A 21,843-nucleotide genomic window follows, 5' to 3' on the forward strand; every position below is an offset into this window, starting at 1 on the left:
TTTTCCTTTGCAGCCCTTCCTCAATCGAAAAATTTAAACAAAAATTCAAAACCTACAATAACTGTTTAAGCAGAACAGCCATAAAACTTGATCATAAAACAATCAGGTATTTTTCCCAAAAATGAGTTTAAATAATCAAGGTCCGAGACGGTTCTTGTGCAATGGTAGTGTACACTACTAAACCAAAAGACCCAGTTTCTCATCCTACCTACTCCAGAAGTGTGTGATAATATTTCTGAACAGGCTGATGAGAGAGAGAGAGAGAGAAATTCAGTCGTTACATAAAAAAACAAGGCCTGCAATTATCTGGAATGTATGGTTTTGAAGAAATGCCTTGCTTAAAACAGAAACTCTGGTGTATTTCTTCACTGACCTCGAAAACAAATTCTGGCATCTCCATAATTCTTCAACTCTAGTCCACAAAAACTTAAATATTAAATAGCTTCATAATAATTTAAATAGAAAAGAAGCAGTACGACAAGCATTACTATTTAAAGTGGCATGATTTCTCATTTATTGGTGTGATATGGGTAAACATCGAAACAACCAACCATCCCTTGTGTAAAAAAAAATTAAAAAAATTTATAAAATTACTTTCACAAAATGAAATCTGTTGCTAATATTATTTTACAGTAATATTGATAATACTAATATCTTCATAAGGCTTGTCTGTTTTGGGGTTACACTTCACATTGGCAATCCTCTGAACCACTTCCATTCCTTTTGTCACACGGCCAAAAACAGTATGTTTGTTGTCAAGCCACGGCTATAAATATCAAAACAAAATTAAAATTAAAATTCAGTTTCCTAAAGGAAGTGGACTTAGATTCTACAACAAAATAGCCAATAAAATGAACTTCATGCACACGTTTCATAACTGGGGCAGGAGTGAGGAAGAGAATTGATAAAGACGAGCCTCAGGCTCTGTTTCACCAAGGTGTTTTCCAAACTGAGAATGACCGGATGGGTATATGAATAGGAAGGATTTGGAGGGATATGGGCTGGTTGCTGGCAGGTGGGACTAGATTGGGTTGGGATATCTGGTCAGTATGGACGGGTTGGACCGAAAAGTCTGTTTCCATGCTGTACATCTCTATGACTCTATGACCTAGCAATAAACACTTTCCACATTGAACTTTTGGCTGTTACCCCCACAGGCAAGTCTCAACTCTGTAGAGCTTTGATTACCTTTGCATTAAAAGGTTTGCTTTGGTGCCCAGATAATGAACAGGGTATTGTCTGGTAATTATCTTTAGTTATTGGAATTTGTCACCACAGAATCTTACAAATCGGATTAATGCTTAAAGATTCTAAATAAATACATTAAACAATTAGTAAATTATTTAAATGGAAAATTTGTGTATTTGCAGCTGAATAGTAATTCAAGTTCAATTGGAAGAAAAAGGTTAAAACTGAAAGAACTGCAGATGCTGTAAATCAGAAACATCAACAGAAATTGCTGGAAAGGCTCGAGCAGGTCTGGCAGCATCTGTGGAGAGAAATCAGAGTTAATGTTTTGGGTTCAGTGACCCTTCCTGAGAACTGATGGCACCTAGATAAAGGTGGGTTGCACAGAGCTGCACTGGAGCACTGCAGCAAGCCTGAGATAGAAATGTTGGTCAGGGAAGACGATGACATAAGAGGCAGACAATTGGAAGCTCAGGGTCTTTTTGCAGACAGAACATAGGTGTTTTGCAAAGCGGTCACCCATTCTATGCTTTATTTCTTGATGATGTGGAGGTACCGGTGTTGCACTGGGATGGACAAAATTAAAAATCACAATACCAGGTTATAGTCCAATAGTTTTATTTGGAAGTATAAGTTTTTGGAGCACAGACTCTGTCAGGTAGCTCGTGGGGCAGGATCACAGGACACAGAATTTATAGTAAACGATCAGTGTCATACAACTGCTGTGATATATTGAAAAACCCCCTAGATTGCTGTTAAGTCTTTAATCACTTAGAATGGGGGTGCAGGTTTCCATTCATTAATATATAAACCCCAGAATTTCTTTCAATTCACATTCAAGAGATAACTTAAGGTTTTACTTTTTTAAGAAGTGACAGCTCAAGCAATCCATTAAAGGTGTGAGGTTTGAGTCTGTCTGTATTCCAACCTTGAATCAGACAGGTCCTCTTTCCAAAGTAGGAATTTATAAATGTCACATGGACTGACTGCAGTCTTAAATGAGAGATCTCTTTTTTTTTAAATTAGACAATTCAGCACTATAAGTTTTCAGGACATAAAAATCCTCTCAGCATCTATACTGTCAACCTCCCTTGGAATTCTGTGCTTCAATAAGATCACTTTTCCTTCTTCTGAACTCCAATAACTACAATCCCAACCTGCTGCACCTTTTCTAAGTCAAATATCCCCATCCCAGGAATCAATCCCGTCTTCTCTAAACTCTTCCAGTGCAAAAACGACCCTCTGCATAAATTGATCTCAAAACTATAAATAGCATCCTTGATATGGTCTTAGTCTTAATTGTAGCAAAACTACTGATATTTTTTTTGTATAAAACAGATTTGTTTTCCAATTTACAGATGATTTTAAATTCATTTTGTATTACAGTTGGATTTAAAATGGGCATTTGCTAAGGTAAACCTAGGTAACAAGTTTGCAAAACTTACTTCACTATTTGTTTAACTTGGTATAACTGCTGTCCTTATTGCTACAATTCTGAACAATTCAAATGACAGTATTTGCTGACCTTACTGGTCAAGCTTTGCTTAAGTATCACTGAGCTGATTAACATAGAGCCATACTGAACACAAGCATTCATCTATCATAATCCAATTTATATAACCTCAAGCTATGAAGCACTGGAATCAGGGAATAAATTTCCTCAAGTGTTTCTATAGTGACAATGGTAGTTTAAAGTTAGGAGATGTACCCACCATTTTCTTCAGTAAGTATCTTGGGGTTACCATTGACCAGAAATTGAACTACACCAGACATATGAATGCTATATTCTGGATTAGTGGTGCTGGAAGAGCACAGCAGTTCAGGCAGCATCCGAGGAGCAGTAAAATCGATGTTTCGGGCAAAAGCCCTTCATCAGTTTTCCTGATGAAGGGCTTTTGCCCGAAACATCGATTTTACTGCTCCTCGGATGCTGCCTGAACTGCTGTGCTCTTCCAGCACCACTAATCCAGAATCTGGTTTCCAGCATCTGCAGTCATTGTTTTTACCAATATGAATGCTATAACAGAACAGGTTAGAGGCTGGAAATTGTGCTGGTCCTGACTCCCCAAGACCTGTCCACAATCTACAAGGCATAATTTAGGAGCGTGATAAAACATTCCCCAATTATGTGGATAACTGCAGCTCTGACAACACTCAAGAAGCTTGACACCTTCCAGAACAAAACTAATGCCTTGATATAAACCTCATCATTCCCTCCCTCCACCACTAACACATAGTGCCAGCATATTGCATCATCTAAAAGATGCATGATAGCAACTCATCAAGATTGTTTCAACAGGACCTTTAAACCCATGACCTCTAACAACTAGAAGGACAAATGCAACAAATACATGGGAATACCATCACCTGAAAGTACACCTTAAATTATACATTATCCTGACCTGGAATTAGTCATTCCTTTACTGACACTGTGTTAAAATTCTGGAACCTACTTTTTAACAGCACTGTGGGTGTACCTACATCAAATGGACTGTGAAAATTCAGAAAGGTTGCTTATCGTTCATGGAAAATAACGAATGAACAACAAATGCTGACCTTGCTGGTGGACACTTAAGTTCAATGAAAATAAACATGGAGAGACAAAAGAATACATGAATTTGCTCGCTGTTGCCTTCCCATGAATGCCTAAAAGGGAAAACATGACCAAATGGAAAAAGGAATTGTGTTATAATGTGAAATTTTGAACTCAATGTTCAGTGTGGAAGGTTTTAAAGAGCCTAATCAAAAGGAGTGTAGCTTTAGATTGGACATTAAGCAATAACAAATTAATTCTGAATATAAACAAGAAATGTGGGGACTTACTGTAGGTACAACAGTGACGAAGAACTGGGATCCATTACTGTTTGCACCTGCATTGGCCATACTGAGTGTATATGGTCGATCATGTCTCAATGTTGGGTGAAATTCGTCTTCAAATTCTCCTCCCCAAATACTTTCTCCACCCATTCCTGTACCAGTTGGATCTCCAGTTTGAATCATGAAACCCTATGAAAAAATACATGAATCCAAATTATCTTTAAAATCCTTTTAAGTATAGGATTAATATTTACAATATTGTTTTTAACTTGACTGGTTTACACTCAAAAGGAGAACGTACTACACTAACTTTCATCAACATAAAACTCTTTAAAACAATCAAATTTCAATCTAACACAGTTATGTGGACTGACAGGAGAAACGGAGGTGGTTTGCCTTGGAACGGGAAGGGCTAGGAAAGTATTAGACATTTTTTATGCTTTCAAAGAATGTGGGTGTCACTAGAAGGACAACATTTGGTGCCCATCCTTAGCTGCCTTTGAACTGACAAAGTCAACACATTGCTGTATCTGGAGTCACATGTCAGCCAGACTGACTGTGAAGGGTTTATTTCCTTTCTTAAAAGGATACTAGTGAACCAGTTGGGCTTTTATGATAATGGATGATAACTATCATGGTTATCATTATTGAGGTTAGCTTTACATTCCAGATCTATTAATTGATTTTAAGCTCAACCAGCTGCCATGGTGGAATTGGACTCTAGTTTGGACCTTGAGATGACTAGTCCATTGACATTATCACCACACCACCTGAAGTAGACAGAATTGCACAGGTTTGGGGAAATGGACAAGTAGAACTAACCAGTTTGTTCTTTGAAAGTCAGCACAGCGTGTTGGTCTACATGGCTTCCTTCTGCCTCCTACTATTCTATGATTCTATGATCCATCAAAAATACCTTAATAATACGGTGAAAGATATGCCCATTGTAATATCCATTTCTGCTGTGCACACAGAAATTTTCAACAGTTTTTGGACACCTACATAAAGAAAGTAAAAAGTGCTGGTTATTTTTTTTACCAGAAGAAAGGTATTCAAAGTGTAAGGTGTTCAGGATAGATAACTAAAAACATAAAAATGTTTATTTTTAAACGTAATAGCCTATAAATAACTCAATTCAAACGGAGAAGATGATCATTTACAAATTGTGCTGGATACTCAATGCCAGATCTTACAGTCAAAACAGTATTTTTAAAAATGTTGGAAGGGTAACTTTCAATACTGTATGCAACCTTCTTCTGGTTCAGAATAGTACATAGTTTTAAAATTACGTCACAACAGTTTCCAACATAGCCTTTTAAAGAAAACATGGAACTTAATAATACAATCCACAAAGTTGTTAAATAATTTACCAGATATTTTTAAAACTTAACCCAATGAAGTATTTTCTTGTGAAATTTAATAGTTTGAAATGCATTTGAAAACTTACTCAACGGGGAAGAGCTTAACGTGTATATCTCCCATAGCTGTGTGAATAATTGCACTGTCTGATACACGCTTGGGACCATCTGCTTGTGTGGCAGCCATCACCTCTTCCTTGGAGGGTTTCTCATTGAAGACATCTCGATCAGATTCAGCACTCTTTGTATCCTCTGGTTCCCTCTTTGTAAACTTTAAATAATATACAAAGGAACAGCTTAGCTAAAGAATACATTTTCAAAAAGATAAGTTCACTTTTGTACAGAACAAATAAATTTATTGAAGATCTTTTGGACATTATAATGCAAGGAGATCAAAATTGTAACTTTGAACATAACACCTTGGAGCCCTTACAATCCAAACTTTGAAGGTAGAGAATTCAATTTGATTTGTTCTTGTTCCTAGATCACTGGTTTGTTCCAAAAGAATTATATCAGTAACTCATTATTCTTGTCTTATTAGAATATTAAATCTCAAATCAGAGTGCCAATATTTAGTACAACAAATATATGAATTAATCTTAATTGATATGTGTCCAACACCCCAACAAAAAAGCTTAGATACAACTGCATCAAATACATACCTATCATATCAGGAAAAAGACAATGTTGTTGAGGAGGATAAGGAGATACAGGGTTTTAGACTAGACGGGATTGAGGTCATTAGGAAGAGGTGTTAGCAATTCTGGGAAGTGTGAAAGTAGATAAATACCCTGGGTTGGATGGGAAGCTAGGGAGGAGATTGCAGGCTTTTGGCTTTAATCTTTGTGTCAAATTATCTACAGGAATAGTACAAGACTTGTGGTAAGTAAATGTTGTTCCCTTGTTCAAGGAGGGGAGGAGAGACAACCCTGGTAATTATAGACAAGTGAGCCTTACTTCTGTTGTGGGCAAAGTGTTGGAAAGGATAAGAGATAGGAGTTATCAGCTAGAAAGGAATTATTTGATTAGGGATAGACAACACGGTTTTGTGAAGGGTAGGTCGGGCCTTACAAACCTTATTGAGTTCTTTGGGAAGGTGACCAAACAGGTGGATGAGGATAAAGTGATTAATGTGGTGCATAAGGATTTCAGTAAAGCTTTTGATAAGGTTCCCACAGTGGGCTATTGCAGAAAATACGGAGACATGGGATTGAGGTGATTTAGCTGTTTGCATCAGAAATTGGCTAGCTGAAAGTAGTAAGAGGGTGGTGGTGGATGAGAAATGTTCATCCTGGAGTTGAGTTATTAGTGGCGTACTGCAAGGATCTGTTTTGGGGCCAGTGCTGTTTGTCACTTTTATAAGTGACCTGAATGAGTTATAGAAGGATGGGTTAGTAAATTTGTGGATGCCACTAAAGTCAGTGGAGTTGTGGACAATGCATCAGAATGTTGCAGGTTACAGAGGAACATAGATAAAGTGCAGAGCTGGGCCGAGACATGGCAAATGGAGTTTAATGCAGAAAAGTGTGAGGTGATTCACTTTGGAAGAAATAACAGGAATACTTGGTACTGGCATTGTTGGTAGTGTGGATGAACAGAGAGATCTGTGTCCATGTGCATAGATCTCTGGAAGTTGCCACCCAGGTTGATAGGGTTGTTAAGAAGGCATATGGTGTGTTAGCTTTCGTTGGCAGAGAGATTGAATTTCGGAGGCATGAGGTCATGTTGCAGCTGTACAAAATCCTGGTGCGGCCGCACTTGGAGTATTGCGTACAGTTCCAGTCGCCGCATTATACAAAGAATGTGGAAGCATTGGAAAGGGTTTGGAGGAGATTTACCAGGATATCGTCTGGTATGGAAGGAAGGTCTTATGAGGAAAGGCTGAGGGACTTGAAGCTGTTTTCGTTACAGAGAATGTTAAGAGGTGACTTAGTAGAGGCATACAAGATGCTCAGAGGTGGACAGTGAGAGCCTTTTTCCTTGGATGGTGATAGCTAGCATGAGAGGACATAGTTTTAAATTGAGGGGTGATAGATACAGGACAGATGTCAGAGATACTTTCTTTACTCAAAGTAGTAGGAACACACTGCCTGTAAGAGTAGTGGAATCGCCAACATTAAAGGCATTTAAGTGGTCATTCGATAAACAGATGGTTGATAACGGAATAGTGTAGGTTAGATGGGCTTTAGATTGGTTTCACAGGTCAGCACTACATCGAGGACCAAAGGGCCTGTACTGAGCTGTAATGCTCTATATTGCCATTTCATCCCACATACACTGCGCAAATTAAAAGGAAACATGAAACAAGAATTGGAGTGCGTTGGGCCTGTACTCACTGACGTTAGAAGAATAAGAAGCAACCATATTGAAACATACAAAATTCTTACAAAACTTGACAGGGTAGATGCAGAAAGATTGTTTCCCTTTGTAGAAGAGTAAGATCAAAGGATATAATTTCAGAATATGTGTCACTCATTTAAGAAAGAGAAGAGGAGGGATTTCTTCTCTCAAAAGGATAGTGAATCTGTGGAATTCCTTACCGCAGAGGGCTAAAAGGTTTGAGTTGTTAAGACTCTTGTGTTCAGACTGATACAAACAGATTTTAATCAGTAAGGTAATCAAGACTTACGGAGACATCAAGACAAGTGGAGTTGAGGTTTTTTAGATCAGCCATGATCTCATTGAAGGGCACAGTAGACTTAATGAGCTGAATAACCTACTTTGGTTCCTACATTTTAGTCTTAAGCAAAACAAATTTTAAGAAATAAATCTGCATCAAGGAATTTTGACCTTTTAACACAGACTCCAATTACACTTTCTTCTGCAGTGCCAAGGAGGAAGAAAAGTAGTTAAAACTTATAATGCCCATAATTACTGATAAATTTGCTCATCATAAAATCACAATTACCATATAAAATCGATTCTTTTTAAAAGCAGTACAGAACACTGTTGGGTCATGTTGAACATTTTGTAGCACAGGGTTGTCAGAAGCTTTCATTTCCATAGTCATTACAACCTGTGACTGTTTAGCTGCTCCTTGGAACAAGGCCATTTGCACTACTCGGATATTTTCTTGTTTACCCAAGATGCGTACACACCTCAAAAGAAGATAAACAAGAGTTCACTTTGCCAATGTGGGTACAACAATCATATCAACGTTACATTTAAAATCACAACATATTGCCCCTCAACATTTTAGTTATAATGCATCAGTTTAAAATCCGGCTATACTTATTCTTCTATTGCATCTGTATGTCTCATTTCAGCAGTAATTTGGAGAGAAAGCAAACAAAACAATGTACTGGGAGAATAAAAAAAACAATCATAGAACATGAACCAAGGAATAAAATCTTGTAATAACAATAGGAAATTCTGCAGGGACAGCAAGTCTGTGGAATATGTGAAGAGAGAAACAAAATTAATGTTTCAAGTCCAATACAACTCTATGTTGGATCTGAAAAGAATTGGAAATGTGACAGTGTTATGCTGTCACAAAAGTTCCCTCACAAATTTCAACGTCCTTATTTTCAGGTCTCTTCATGATCTCACTCCATTTTTCTATACACTCCCATATACACCATCAGTGTCTCAAACTCCAGTTGACTCTTCATTCCCCACACCCCACACAATCATTGATGAAATATCTTGTCACTTATTAAAAAAAGTTTTAAAAATTCTTTGAAAAAACTATTCTTTACCAAGTTTTATACCATCAACTTTTCTATTTCTTCCCCTCTAATCTGTCATGCAAAATGCTTTTAAAAGTCAACACAATCTTACCAGATCATAGGGTTGCTCTCTCACTAGAGAGACAAAGGGTGATGGTTTATCCTGAGGGGTTAAGGAAGAGAGTAGTGTGGGAATTTAGCCCATGTTGTCAGCACCATTCTGCATTGCAAACCAGCTATCCAGAGAACTGAGCTAAAGACAAGTGCTTTCTTAGCCCTATCTGCAATTGACAAGAGCATTCAGCCCCTTGAGCTGGTTCTGCCAGTCAGTGAGACAATAGTTAATCAATACCTCAACTCTAAGTATTTGCATTTGCGCCATTTCTCTCAGATTATAATAAAAACCAAAACAAACTGATATGACAGGAACAATTTTCTGGGTTTTGTTTGGGGGGGGTGGGGGTGAAGTGGGGCCAAGGTGGGGACAAGCAAATCCAGAGGTTTCACTAATCTTTGCATGAAAACATTTCTTGATTTCACTGCTAGTGTCCTAATGCCTTTTTTTAAGGTTCAATGCCAAGAACTGAATGAAGTACTCCAGATGGGATATGACCATTGCTCTGCGCAACACGACACAAAATTCTATTCAGCCTTCAATAGACAGCTGACTCAGTTAAATCTTCTATTACAAAACCATTAGAAGAATTCTGTGGATGCATATCTTTTGGAGCACAAGTATACCCTGCACTGGAAGCTTATGCTGACAAGACAGATCTTTAATTGGCACCTACTGTAAGTTAATGTGAAGCACAATAACTAAATATATTTGCAATCGTGCTTTCATGAAATGCCTGCCTCAAAAAGTGATAGAAACTGTTTCAATAGTAATTTTCAAAAAGCAGCTGGGATTACACATTTGAAAATTGCTATGGGGAAAGTAGGGAAATTGGGCCAATTGGACAGCACTTTAAAGTACACACTGTGGTGATTTATGTTTCAATTCTATAGAAGAAGACAGAGCTAAGGCCAATGTCCTCAAATGGCACACAGAGGTTTCCAGCCAAAACAATTGCATTCCTATTTACTGCATCCACAAATCTTGCAATTTTTACATTTTAATTAGAATGAGGTGACCTGGCCAATTTGTCCCTTCCTCCCATTTGTGGAAACGAACAAATACAGCTTCCTTGTCACAGCCTCAACAACTAAAGCCTCAGATGTACATACCTACTTTTATATGCAAGCCCTCTCAAAATAAATGCCATTGTTGCATTTGCCTTCCTAACTGCTGACTCAACCTGCAAATTTACCTTGAGAGAATCCTGGACTAGAACTCCCAAGTCTCTTTGCACTTCAGACTTCTGAATTTTCTCCCCATTTAGAAAATTGTTCATGCCATGCATGACCTCACACCTTCCTACATTGTACTCCATCTACCACTTCTTTACACACACTCCTAACCTGTCCAAATCCTTCTGTAGCCTTCCTGCCTCCTCAGTGCTACCTGTCCCTCTATCTACCTTTGTATCATCTTAAAACTTAGCCAGAATACCCTCAGTTCCTTCATCTAGATCTTTAATGTATCAAGTGAAAAGTTGTGGTCCAACACTGAGACTTGTGGAACACCATTTTCTACCAGCTGCCATCCTGAGAAGGATTTTCTGACTGGCATGCCTTTTCTGCATCTGTGTTTCATTATATTTAAAGCTATCACAAATGAATAACTATGAAAGAAACTATAGATAAGGATAAAAAAAAACAAAGGATCACGTCACAGATATTAAATATTCAATCCTATTGCTATTCTAATTGTTTGTATAATCTACTGCTGCATTAACTTCATGCAACTATTTTCATGGATCACATACCTGTTTGTTTCTACATTTATTACTTTGATTCCCAGCATTGTTCCATAAAGTACAAAATGTCCAGTTTCATCAAAAATAATATTTGTTAGCCTCATTCCATCCACTTTTTCCAGTTCTCTTTCAACCGCCATGCGTCGGCCAAACTCCATATCAGGAAGCTGTGGTCTCATCTGTTGTAGCTCTGTAAACATCTTAAAAACAGTAAAATAATTACTGTTAATAATTCATGGAGTACTGAATTCTATTACAGAACAATTGGAAATGAAAGTTCTTCAGAAATGTTAACATGAATTCCAGACCTGGTGGATTATACTGAATAGATAAGTTTCAGGGGATGGGGACAAGTTGTTAAGACTTGAGTCCTGCAGGCAGTGATGAAAATAAAAATCACATGTTGACTATCAAATTAACCATTTTAAAGAATGGCTTGTGATAGATATAGTTAAAGAGATTACCAATGATTACTTTGTAATCTCAATTTGACAAAGTGAAAATACCACCTGCACTGTAGTTTCATCCCAAATCTCTCAAGGTCTTCCAAAGAAAAGCCTTAAATAGGAGAAGAGCCACAACTACAAAATAAATGACAGTTTCCAATTTGCAGGTAGAAATAAAAGCTCCATTTGCTTACTGAACTTATTGGTGTGCCTGTTACTATAGTTTGCATTCCACTACTGAAGAAACATATTTAAGATGCTTAAGGATGACAGAGAGAACCAATTAGGCATTACATCAGGATTGGAAGAATCAGGAGATGACTGAAAGAGTGATTGTAAATATCAATGAACTGTGAAGGAAAGGAAAGCAGCAAGGTGAGAGCTTTAGGGAGAGAATTCCTAAATGTGGTGGAAAGGCGACCAAAGTCTTAGCTAGATGGATGAAAGATGCATTGCAGATCAAGGTCAAAATTCAGTGTAAAATTACAGTTTGTAGCTAGATGCTTTAAACAAGTTTCCAACAGACCCAACATTTGCTCACTGCTGAAGCAGTTTTGGGACAGTGGACAAGGAGAGAATTGGACTTAGTTTAATTTTTCTTTCTCTAGCTGAGTAGCCAACGCACACTGCCCAGGTTCAGACCTGAGCATGGTTACTTTGGTAAGAGTTCAATAATCATAATCCTGTGTCTAGTGAATACAAAACAATAGAAACACAACTGTTACAGTACAGAAGACAACAATTCAATTCACCATGCCTGCAGCGGCTTTTCGAACAAGCACCATGCAAATCTCCTGCTTTTCCCCCATACCCTTGTATCACAGCATCATGTGCACTAAATCGCAGAGTCTAAATTGGTAATTTTATATAGAGTTATGAACAATTCTTGACAGATGATAAAATTAACTATGTTTCATTAAGGTTAGCTCAAATATTGGAATTAAGACAGCTTTACAGCAGGTTACACCTTATCACAATTATATTGTATTGCATTATACATGCAATGCTGATACCATATGTAGAGAAAAAGCATTCTATCCCCCTTTACAGACAAAAAGTTGAGAAGGAAAAATGGTTAGAACATTAAAAATAATTTTTTCACTTACTGTAAGGGATTCATCAAACACTCTCATGAGTTTTCCAGTCAAAAACCTGAAAATCCGTACTTTGCGATCAGAACCAACAGTAGCCATTTTTTTCCCATCAGGGGAAAATGTGATACTTATTGGGTATGATTTACATTTTGCAAATTCATACAAGTCTGTATCGGTTTTGTACTCCCACTCCACATTTTTGGGGAACCTGTACTCATTGGGTGGCCCAGTCCAGTATTCCAACATTCCTGATTTGTCAGTCGATACTACAACCTTGTAGACAGAATTTAAGTTAATCTCAGTGAGAGAACAGCTATGTAGCTTTTCAAATACATGTAGCGGCTGGTTACTTCCTCTGGCATCATATACAAAGATTTTTCCAGTAATCTTTTCAGAACATGCCACAGCAGATACAGCATCTCCAGGTGAGTAAATCCACCCACACTTACCGGGATGGTACCTGAAACAATAAAATTAATTTTGACTTAATTGATATGAAATTCAATTTATCCCTCATCTACTCATTAATTTACTGTAATCATAATCTATTAAAGACCAGTCCTTCGCTCATTTCTTCATCTTTCATGGTCTTGCTTTCCGCTTTAGTTGCTCACAAGAGCCTCCCATTGAAATTTCAATGAGCAATGTAGTGGGAAGTAATTCACCTGCTGCAATCCCAAAGCCTGTCCACTATTTACAAATCACAAGTCATGAGTTTGACAGATTAGTCTCCAATTGCCTGGATGAGTACAGTTTCAAAACATTCTACGTAGAAGGAGTTGACTTAATCAGCACCTCACATACTACCTTAAATATTGAGTATCTCCACCATCATGACATAATGTACCATCTACAATGTAGACTGGAGCAACTCACTACTCTCCTTCAACAGCAACTTCCAAATCCACAACCAAAAGCAACTAGAAGAGCATGGACAACATGGGCATAGAAGCATCATCATTGCAAGTTTGTCTCCAAGTCACACATCATCCTTTATGAACTCTATTCCATTCTCCCATCCTCCCTATCACATATATTCTGATGACAACATTCCACAGTGCTCCAAATAGGTCTTCCTTTTTCCCCAAAAGATTAATCAGCGCTGTGTTTGAAGTTGCCAACTACAATGTCAAATCAAATTTTTGTATCCCATACTTCCCTCCTAGAACCATGGAATAATTGTTGCCCTCATTTTTATCCCTAACAAACTCACATTCGGTGTTTGACATCTCCATCACCAGTATGATTGCATCATAAAAGTATCTTCATAATCCTCAGTTTTTAGTATTCTGAATGGCCATGTCTTCAGTAATGCTCTGTCCATTTCCTAACTAAACCAACAGCCCCAAACCTTTCCATGACAACACTCGTATTTTTCTTTTTACGGGCTTAGCAGATAAGAGTAGAAAAAAAAATAAGAGAATGCGGCTACAGATATATAGCATGAGAGCTAGGATGAGAGTAAAGGAATAGAATGAAAAGTACAAAGACTTTGATGCAACAATTTTTTACTGTATCAATCAACAGTTATATAAACAAAAAGAGTTGCTATGATCAGTATAATAGCAATATCAGATACCACATGATTTTATAACATCTTAGATCTGTGACCTTTCACGTAACATTAACTCTGCTTTTCTCTCCAGATGTGCTACCAGACCTATTAAGTATTCTCATTACTTTCTTTCGAGTTCAGATTTTCATCACTTGCAGTATTTTCTGTACGATGAATGTGTTATAAAATTATGAAAAGTGTGCTTCCATAGCTATTTAGAATTAGTTTAATTAAAGCAATTTACTATTCTTTTTACAGAATGCAGACATCATGAATCAGAGAACACATCATATTTGTTCAAACACAAAAAAAAGCACTTTTTTTATTTACCCTAATTTAAGCATGTTAATCATATCAAAGTTCACAACATCAAAAATCTTCATCGCTTGGTCATCGCCAACAGAACAGAATAGAGCTCCTTCTGCACTAACACCAACTGATTCAATAACTCCTGCATTTCAAAGAAAAACAAGATGAAACAAGAATGAGCAATAGTATCAATGTAAGTAATTTAGTTACTGTTCGTTTATTGTCCTAATACCTGTATAAATTTTCACATGATTGGCTCTTCATAAAAGTCATTATTTTTCAACTCAACCTTAGTTGCCATGCCAGAAATTTAATTCTAAATTTGATTTATAGTGGTATGAACCTGCTTTCATATCTTTTTGCTGTTTTTGCCATTTAATTTCAAATAATATTCAAGAACACATGGAATACGAGAAATAGACCAAATAACCCTTCACACTTGCATCATCATTCACTAAGACCATGGCTGATCTTTAGCCTTAACTGTACTTTCTACTCAAAGTCTATTGAACTCTTATCTCAGCAATCATGAAAGGAGACTTAGAATTTGATTATCATTTGGACAACAGGAGGAGTCCATCTAAAAAGGTGCGAAAATTCAAAGCTCCCGGGAACAAGAAACAGAAGAGAACTTCAATGCAATTAACTTATTGGCTTGGTGGAACAATGCCCCACTTGAACACAGTAGCCATTTTGGTTTGGTTATGATAAACATTGGATGTAAAGACAACTGTGCAGAGACTACGAAACAAACATCTTAAACAGTTGCTATTTCTCAACGGTGAGATTGCGGGAGTTATCCAGGACAGTTGCACTGACCAGACTATCAAAGCCACAATCTGCAATCCCATAAAAGTAAAACAAAGGAGTCTTTACTCATTTCCTCAACCTGTTCTGCTGAGTCCACTTGTGGGAGCAATCTCCACTATATGCCTTTCAAAAACCATCACAGCTGCTGAATCTGACTTGGTTAAGAAAACACTACCTCAGTATGTGACAATAATAAATCAAATCAAGAAAAACAATCTTCAATATGACAGGTTTGCAAAACAGCACTTTCATCTTCATATGTAACTTCTACCCTTCCTTATTTTAAATCTTCTTATCCATATTTTATTTTAATCGATGCTTCAAAATAATTGTATAAGAAGTTATCCTCATCTTGCTGTGCTGTTAGTTATTTTTAAATTGAAACACACAAACTTTCAGAGGCTTTAAATATGCTTACATAGTTTCTTTGCTCATGGACAACTGAAAACACAGAAGGTGTTTGGTCATGACACTATATTCCCTAGTTTTAAACGCTCCAGCTGGGGAAACAGCTCAAAAACCACCCAATCACGCACTCAGAACCTTATGTTTCAATTTGATCACTTATCATTCCTTGAAACTCCAGAGAGTTAGCCCATTCTACTTGATCTCTTAATGGGAAAATGATCTCAACCCAATTTACTGAATCTTTGCTGCACCTCTTTTAAGGTACTACACGCTTATGTTACAATTTCCTTATAGGCTGCTAGATTAAATTTCTCTTTCAAAAAAAGCATCAGTTATGTGGTGAAAGGATGGCACATCAAGATTTCACATTTAAAAAAAATACTGTCAGCAACTTAAACCTTAAAAATATAGTTTCCTGGTACTTGTAATTCTGGGGAGATAAACCTCATTGCATACAGTTCACGGTTGCTTCCATCTTTTAGTGAGTGGTTTATTTTCTACGTTCTCAACCATGCAACTTCTAATCCCAAACTGTTTTTCATTGAGAGGGTTACAGAACAAATTTCTTTGTCTTGCTGCAGTCTAGCCAATCATTCAGCCTCTTTTAGCTCACGAATACTGCCAATCGTTTCCTAACAAGTGTCATAACAAAAAATTACTGTACATTTGCTTTGATATTCACATTATATTGTAAAATACATGTATAAAACTTTGAAAACAGCAATATTTTACCCAAGTGACTGCGAAAATGCTTAACAAACTCTATTCCTTCATCACACTTCTTCTTCCAGAACTTGACATGTCCATCCTGACTGGCAGTTATGATGAAATCTGTCCTGTATGTTTATAAATGAGACAGCAATTGGTAAATCAACCTAAACACTGGAAAATTCATCTCATCATAGAATTGTACACATTGATTAAAAAACCTTTAGCATTTTGAAAAAACTCAATGTATTTAATTTGCAATATTCTACGATCATAGGTTAATTATCACAATAATCCCAATTTTCTCGCGACATCATTGGTTCAAGAATCTACTGTCTATGTTTTGCATTTTCAATTTGATCTATTTACATTGAAATAATTACTTTCAATGGCATATGCTTAACTGGTTATGTGTTCCACTGCTTGAAACTATATCATAAGAGTAGATTTACCATATCTATAACTTGATTTTTTTTAAAAAGTTCTTTACCGTGAGTCAACACTTTGGATTAACTATTCTCCTAATGGTGAATGGCAAAAAAAAAATCACTGAAAAGACTCTGACGTGTAGCACTAATACAAAAAACAATCAAAGCAGCTTTACATGGAGTGGGAAAGATGGTCAGCAGATGAAGGGTGAAGGTAGCCAAGAAAATAAAAGACAATTTTTAAAAAGTGGAAGAATGCCAGATTCCAAAAAGTGATCTAAATCTTGGCTTTAAGAAGATTTCTAAGGTACTGAGGAGAAAATGAGGACTTGATGAAGACAATACCAACAAGGGTCAAAGTGGTTGAAATTGCTCTGAGATGAAATGGCAAGGTTTACAGAAAAAGATAGTTTTAAAAAGGATTCATGAGACAAAGGACAGAAAGGAAGTTAGAGATATGGTGGAACAAGACTCCATAGATAACTTGGATTTAACGTACAATGAATAGGAACCAATGTCGGTCAGCAAAAACAAGAGAGCAGAACTTCAGTGCGAGACAGGATAAGGTTGGAGCTAACAAAAGGTGGATGATAGAAAGAAAAACATAAGTTTGGGACAGAAGAAAGAGAGACCAAAGGTCATGGAATGATGTCAAGTCAGACAAAATAGTGGCCAAGGTATAATGCTGAAAAAGGGTCAGAGGAAAGGAGACATGATCAAATGAGGAAAACAGGACCTGGAAAAGATCTTAAAATAGAGTGAGTGCCCAGACTATGTCACAGTGGCATCCCAAGTAAGTGGAAAAAGTAAGATCTTAAATTATATAAAAGGGAAACAAATCAAAACAAAAAAAATCGTAAGAATAAAATTTCAAATTACACAAAAAAAATTGTTTTGTCACAAAGCAACTTGTATTTTATCTTTCATGCCACATGGGTGTCACTAGCATGACCAGTATTTACTGCCCATTCCTATTTGCCCTTAAACTGAATGGTTTTCACATCATTTCAGAGGGCAGTTAAAAGTCAACACTCTTCCTATGGGTCTGGAGTTAGATGTAAGTCAAACCGAGTAAGGATGGAAGATTTCCTTCCTCAAAAGGATACTAGTGAGCCAGATTTTTATGACAATAAATGGTGGTTTCACAATCACCACAATTGATGGCTAACCTTAAATTCCAGACTCGAGTAAGTGAATTTAAATTCCATCAGCACCCACTGTGGGATTTAAACCAACATCCTCCAGAGCATTAGCCTCTGGATTTCTAATTTAGTAACATTAGCATTACACCAGTCTTTCCAGAATTGTCTGCAGAATTTCTTGTTTCATTGTGAAAATACTTAAAGAACACAACTTGCACAATTCCATATCAAAACAAGTGCCAGAATAAAGATGACACGAATAAAAATGAAATCATTCAACACAACATAAATGGAGTTTCATGTTAAAAGTAGTCTTACCGGGTGCAGATTATGTGTGTTATTATGTCTCTGTGCATGTAGCTACGCTCATACATTGAAGCACTGGGTAGGTTGTCCAGATACACATGTTCAAAGTCAAGAACTAGAAAGAAACAAGGCAAATGTATTTCTAATTTTAGCAGATGTTACAATCCCTACAGGTCAATCACTGGGCAAGAGATTTGAATTATTTTACTGGACAAGCCACTACAAGCAATGTTGCCTCAGCAGAACTGGTGGCCAACTAATATTCCACAGAAAAGTAATTTCTGCTTTAATTTTTAAAATGACTGGAAAACTTCATATCACAGGTGTACTTTGTATCCTGCTCTCCACGGAATACAAGTTTTCATATAAACCAATTCAACATCATTCTAGCTTCCCATGAGTTTGCTTCTCTTCATTTCTGAGTCATAACAAGTGTCTATCAAGAAGTACATTGCTAACTTTCAGAAATCCTGAACCAAATAACAGCATAATCCTGATATCCTGCAAGTCCCTGACATTGGTACAGGATGCAGCTTTTCAAAGAGTCCATTCTGCCTGATATTTAAAGATACAATGGCCTCTCTGTTGACCACACTAGTGGCATCCTCATAAAAGACTTCTCTATTTCTGACTGAAATCTTGGAGACTGAATTAGTCCAGTTCCTATGCCTTTGCTTTCACATGTCAATGTTTTACATTTTGGCCCAATAAGTCTCACACTAGGCCTTCCTGTCCCCGTAGAAACAAAGCCATCAAGGTGTGTTTTTGGGCAGAATTTGGAATAGATTGCAAGATTCTTTAAACTATTTCACCGCATTGCCTTGAATTAAAGAGACAGTGCAAAAAGAATCCAATAAGATGCTGCAACCATATAAGGTATCATTATTTTAACGTAATAATAGTGTATTTTTTTGGGTAAGGTGCATTGCAGTTTGTGTAAAGTTATACCCATTTGTGATATCATGAAATTTAGGTCAATAACTTAGGTAAACAGTGAAATTTGAAGGGCTGTCACAGAAGTAGAACTATGGATCCTAGGTTAAGAACCACTATACTACACTATTTATGGATTGCATCTTAGACCAGTGTCCAAAATCTGTTTCTTCAACTTTAATTGCAGTGTCTCCAGAGGTCTGCAGTGTTAACTATAACCACTTATTCCTCAAAACCAATTGCTCCAGTCAAGATTGCTATTAGCCTTCCTGAATTGCTAACTATTTTCTTCATACGTACCTGTAAAAAAAAAGCCATTAGAGTTTTGCTTACATTTAAAGAAAAAAGCCAACATTAAAGATACAGGCTTATTTCATTTCTAGATCTGCCGAGACCATAGTATTTCCAAATCAAACTAGTCACTGAAACTTCATTTTTTAAAAAGCAAAAACCATGACTGCTGTTTTCTTTAAATCCTTGCTCCCAACATAACCACATCACAGTTTTCTGTAGGAGGAAGCATACTGTAGTTGTAAATGGAAAAAAAAATTGAACAGTACGAGATTTGGATAGGTAACAAAATAGAATCAAGAAGATAGGTTTTAAGAAAACTTTCAAGTGTGACAAGGTTTACGTATATAAGTTAACAGTGGTCAGCAGATTCCTTAATTTATTAAAATCAGAAATTTGGTGCAAGTGGCAACTTAGTTGACAGCAGGAAAAGGAGATGCAGCTTTTTATTCCCTTAATTACTTTCATAGGTGAGTGTTTTCTTTTGCCTCACAGATACAAATCTGTAACTTGAGACTATTTTACTAAATTAATAACTTAAATAAGGATAAATGGTGTGCTCTGACTGCAAGGGAATTTGTTTATTACAACCTCAGACAATGACACATTTAGGAAGTGCCTGCAACTTGAGGAATTGTCTTAAGAGTTGTTCAGTTGGGGTCTGAGCTGTTAAATTTGAAGGACATCAGGAAAACAGGAAGTGTTACTTTGCCACAGAAGCTAGAAATAGTCTTTAGATTTAAAATACTGTAAAGTTGGTCAGATCAAGTTAGTTGAATGTCAGGCAAGTTCATGGATTCAGATGGTGAGACAGAAGAGCGACAGTCATTGACCAGAGTCATAGACTAGCTTAAGTACAGTAGGAAGTCATTTGTCCTGTTATGTCCCTGCAAACAAACTCCAAAACTTTCCCCATCCTTTCCCTGAAAGACAACGACTATTTCACCTTCAGCTAATTATCCAACTCCTACTGAAAATTCAGCCAAGGTGCTGCCTATCCTCCCGCAGATGTAGTGCATCCCACGGTACCATTTTGAAGAGTTGGAGAGCAGTTACTGATGACTTGGCCAATCTCTGTGCCACTTTTAAAATCATAAAAAGCAGGTTAGAGAGCCATTAGGACCATTTTTCTTCACAAAAGAAAGTTTGCTGTGCGTATTGCCCTCGATTTCACTCGCGACCATACAGCGCTTTGAGACATAACCAGGCACAATGTTTCTACATGTGGGGTTTGACCAAGCAGTGTTCCTGGTGTAATTATTACAAGGTGGAAGTTAAAAATCACACAACACTAGGTTATAATTCAACAGGTTTAATTGGAAGCACTACCTTTTGAAATGCTACACCTTCATCAGCAGGTTGCGACCTGGTTGGACTATAACCTGGTGTTGTGTGATTTTTAATTCTGTATGTCCCAGCCCAACACCGGCATCTCCAATCCAAGGTGGAGAATGTACTTGTTGCTGGGGCATGTGCCAGGCCCGGAAAACGTCTCCGATCTCCGGACCGTGCGCAGCGCCGCCTATTCTCCGGGCCCCCACAAACCTTTCCTCCTCTTCGTAGGTACAGCCAGCGAGGGCAGCGGCCCCACACACTCCTCATCCGCCGATTCCGAGCCACTCTCCTCCACCGACCGCTCCCGGCTGCTCCTCAGTGCCGCCATGTTGGGGTGACCGGCTCACCTTCGACCTCTGACCTCTAACCCCACCAACAAAATGGGCGGGGCTTCTAGCTCAATGCAAAATACTGGGGGAGGCTGTAATCTGAGCAAAATACTGGGGGAGGTTAGTAATCTGAGCAAAATATTGGGGGAGGTTAGTAATCTGAGCAAAATACTGGGGGAGGTTGGTAATCTGAGCAAAATATTGGAGGAGGTTGATAATCTGAGCAAAATACTGGGGGAGGTTGGAAATCTGAGCAAAATACTGGGGGAGGTTAGTAATCTGAGCAAAATACTGGGGGAGGTTAGTAATCTGAGCAAAGTACTGGGGGAGGTTGGTAATCTGAGCAAAATACTGGGGGAGGCTGTAATCTGAGCAAAATACTGGGGGAGGTTAGTAATCTGAGCAAAATCCTGGGGAGGTTAGTAATCTGAGCAAAATACTGGGGGAGGCTGTAATCTGAGCAAAATACTGGGGGAGGTTGGTAATCTGAGCAAAATACTGGGGGAGGCTGTAATCTGAGCAAAATCCTGGGGAGGTTAGTAATCTGAGCAAAATACTGGGGGAGGTTGGTAATCTGAGCAAAATACTGGGGGAGGTTGAAAATCAGAGCAAAATACTGGGGGAGGTTAGTAATCTGAGCAAAGTACTGGGGGAGGTTGGTAATCTGAGCAAAATACTGGGGGAGGTTGGAAATCTGAGCAAAATACTGGGAGAGGTGAGTAATCTGAGCAAAATACTGGGGGAGGTTAGTAATCTGAGCAAAATACTTGGTAGGTTAGTAATCTGAGCAAAATACTGGGGGAGGTTAGTAATCTGAGCAAAATCCTGGGGAGGTTAGTAATCTGAGCAAAATACTGGG

The 21,843-nt window shown here is 37.6% G+C and overlaps 1 protein-coding gene across 2 annotated transcripts; it reads right to left on the minus strand.

The window, feature by feature from the left end:
• Nucleotides 1–484: 484 nt before the first annotated feature.
• Nucleotides 485–21,014, minus strand: ppwd1 (peptidylprolyl isomerase domain and WD repeat containing 1). 2 transcript variants are annotated; one of them, XM_072570727.1, is made up of 11 exons: nucleotides 20,866–21,014; nucleotides 18,109–18,211; nucleotides 16,245–16,348; nucleotides 14,316–14,436; nucleotides 12,443–12,890; nucleotides 10,900–11,090; nucleotides 8,272–8,461; nucleotides 5,453–5,634; nucleotides 4,922–5,003; nucleotides 4,012–4,194; nucleotides 485–766 (listed from the first exon to the last, which is right to left on the minus strand). In XM_072570727.1, exons 1-11 carry the CDS (start codon nucleotides 20,981–20,983, stop codon nucleotides 623–625), a joined length of 1,866 nt encoding a protein of 621 aa, XP_072426828.1. In that variant the 5' UTR covers nucleotides 20,984–21,014; the 3' UTR covers nucleotides 485–622. The 2 variants fall into 2 exon arrangements, 1 of the variants encoding a protein (XP_072426828.1); XR_011960676.1 differs by lacking the exon at nucleotides 485–766 and having other exon boundaries at nucleotides 4,036–4,194; nucleotides 4,828–5,003.
• Nucleotides 21,015–21,843: the final 829 nt, after the last annotated feature.

The sequence above is a fragment of the Chiloscyllium punctatum genome, chromosome 1, assembly GCF_047496795.1.
Source record: "Chiloscyllium punctatum isolate Juve2018m chromosome 1, sChiPun1.3, whole genome shotgun sequence".
Taxonomy (NCBI): Eukaryota; Metazoa; Chordata; class Chondrichthyes; order Orectolobiformes; family Hemiscylliidae; genus Chiloscyllium; species Chiloscyllium punctatum.

Coding starts and splice junctions, on each gene's coding strand:
- ppwd1 (XM_072570727.1), bottom strand. CDS start 20,983: ATGGCGGCACTGAGGAGCAGCCGGGAGCGGTCGGTGGAGGAGAGTGGC. Junction 11,091..12,442: donor TGTTTGATGAATCCCTTACA/GTAAGTGAAAAA, acceptor ACTGTTTTTAAG/ATGTTTACAGAGCTACAACA. Junction 4,195..4,921: donor TCTTTCACCGTATTATTAAG/GTATTTTTGATG, acceptor ATTTTTTCATAG/GGTTTCATGATTCAAACTGG.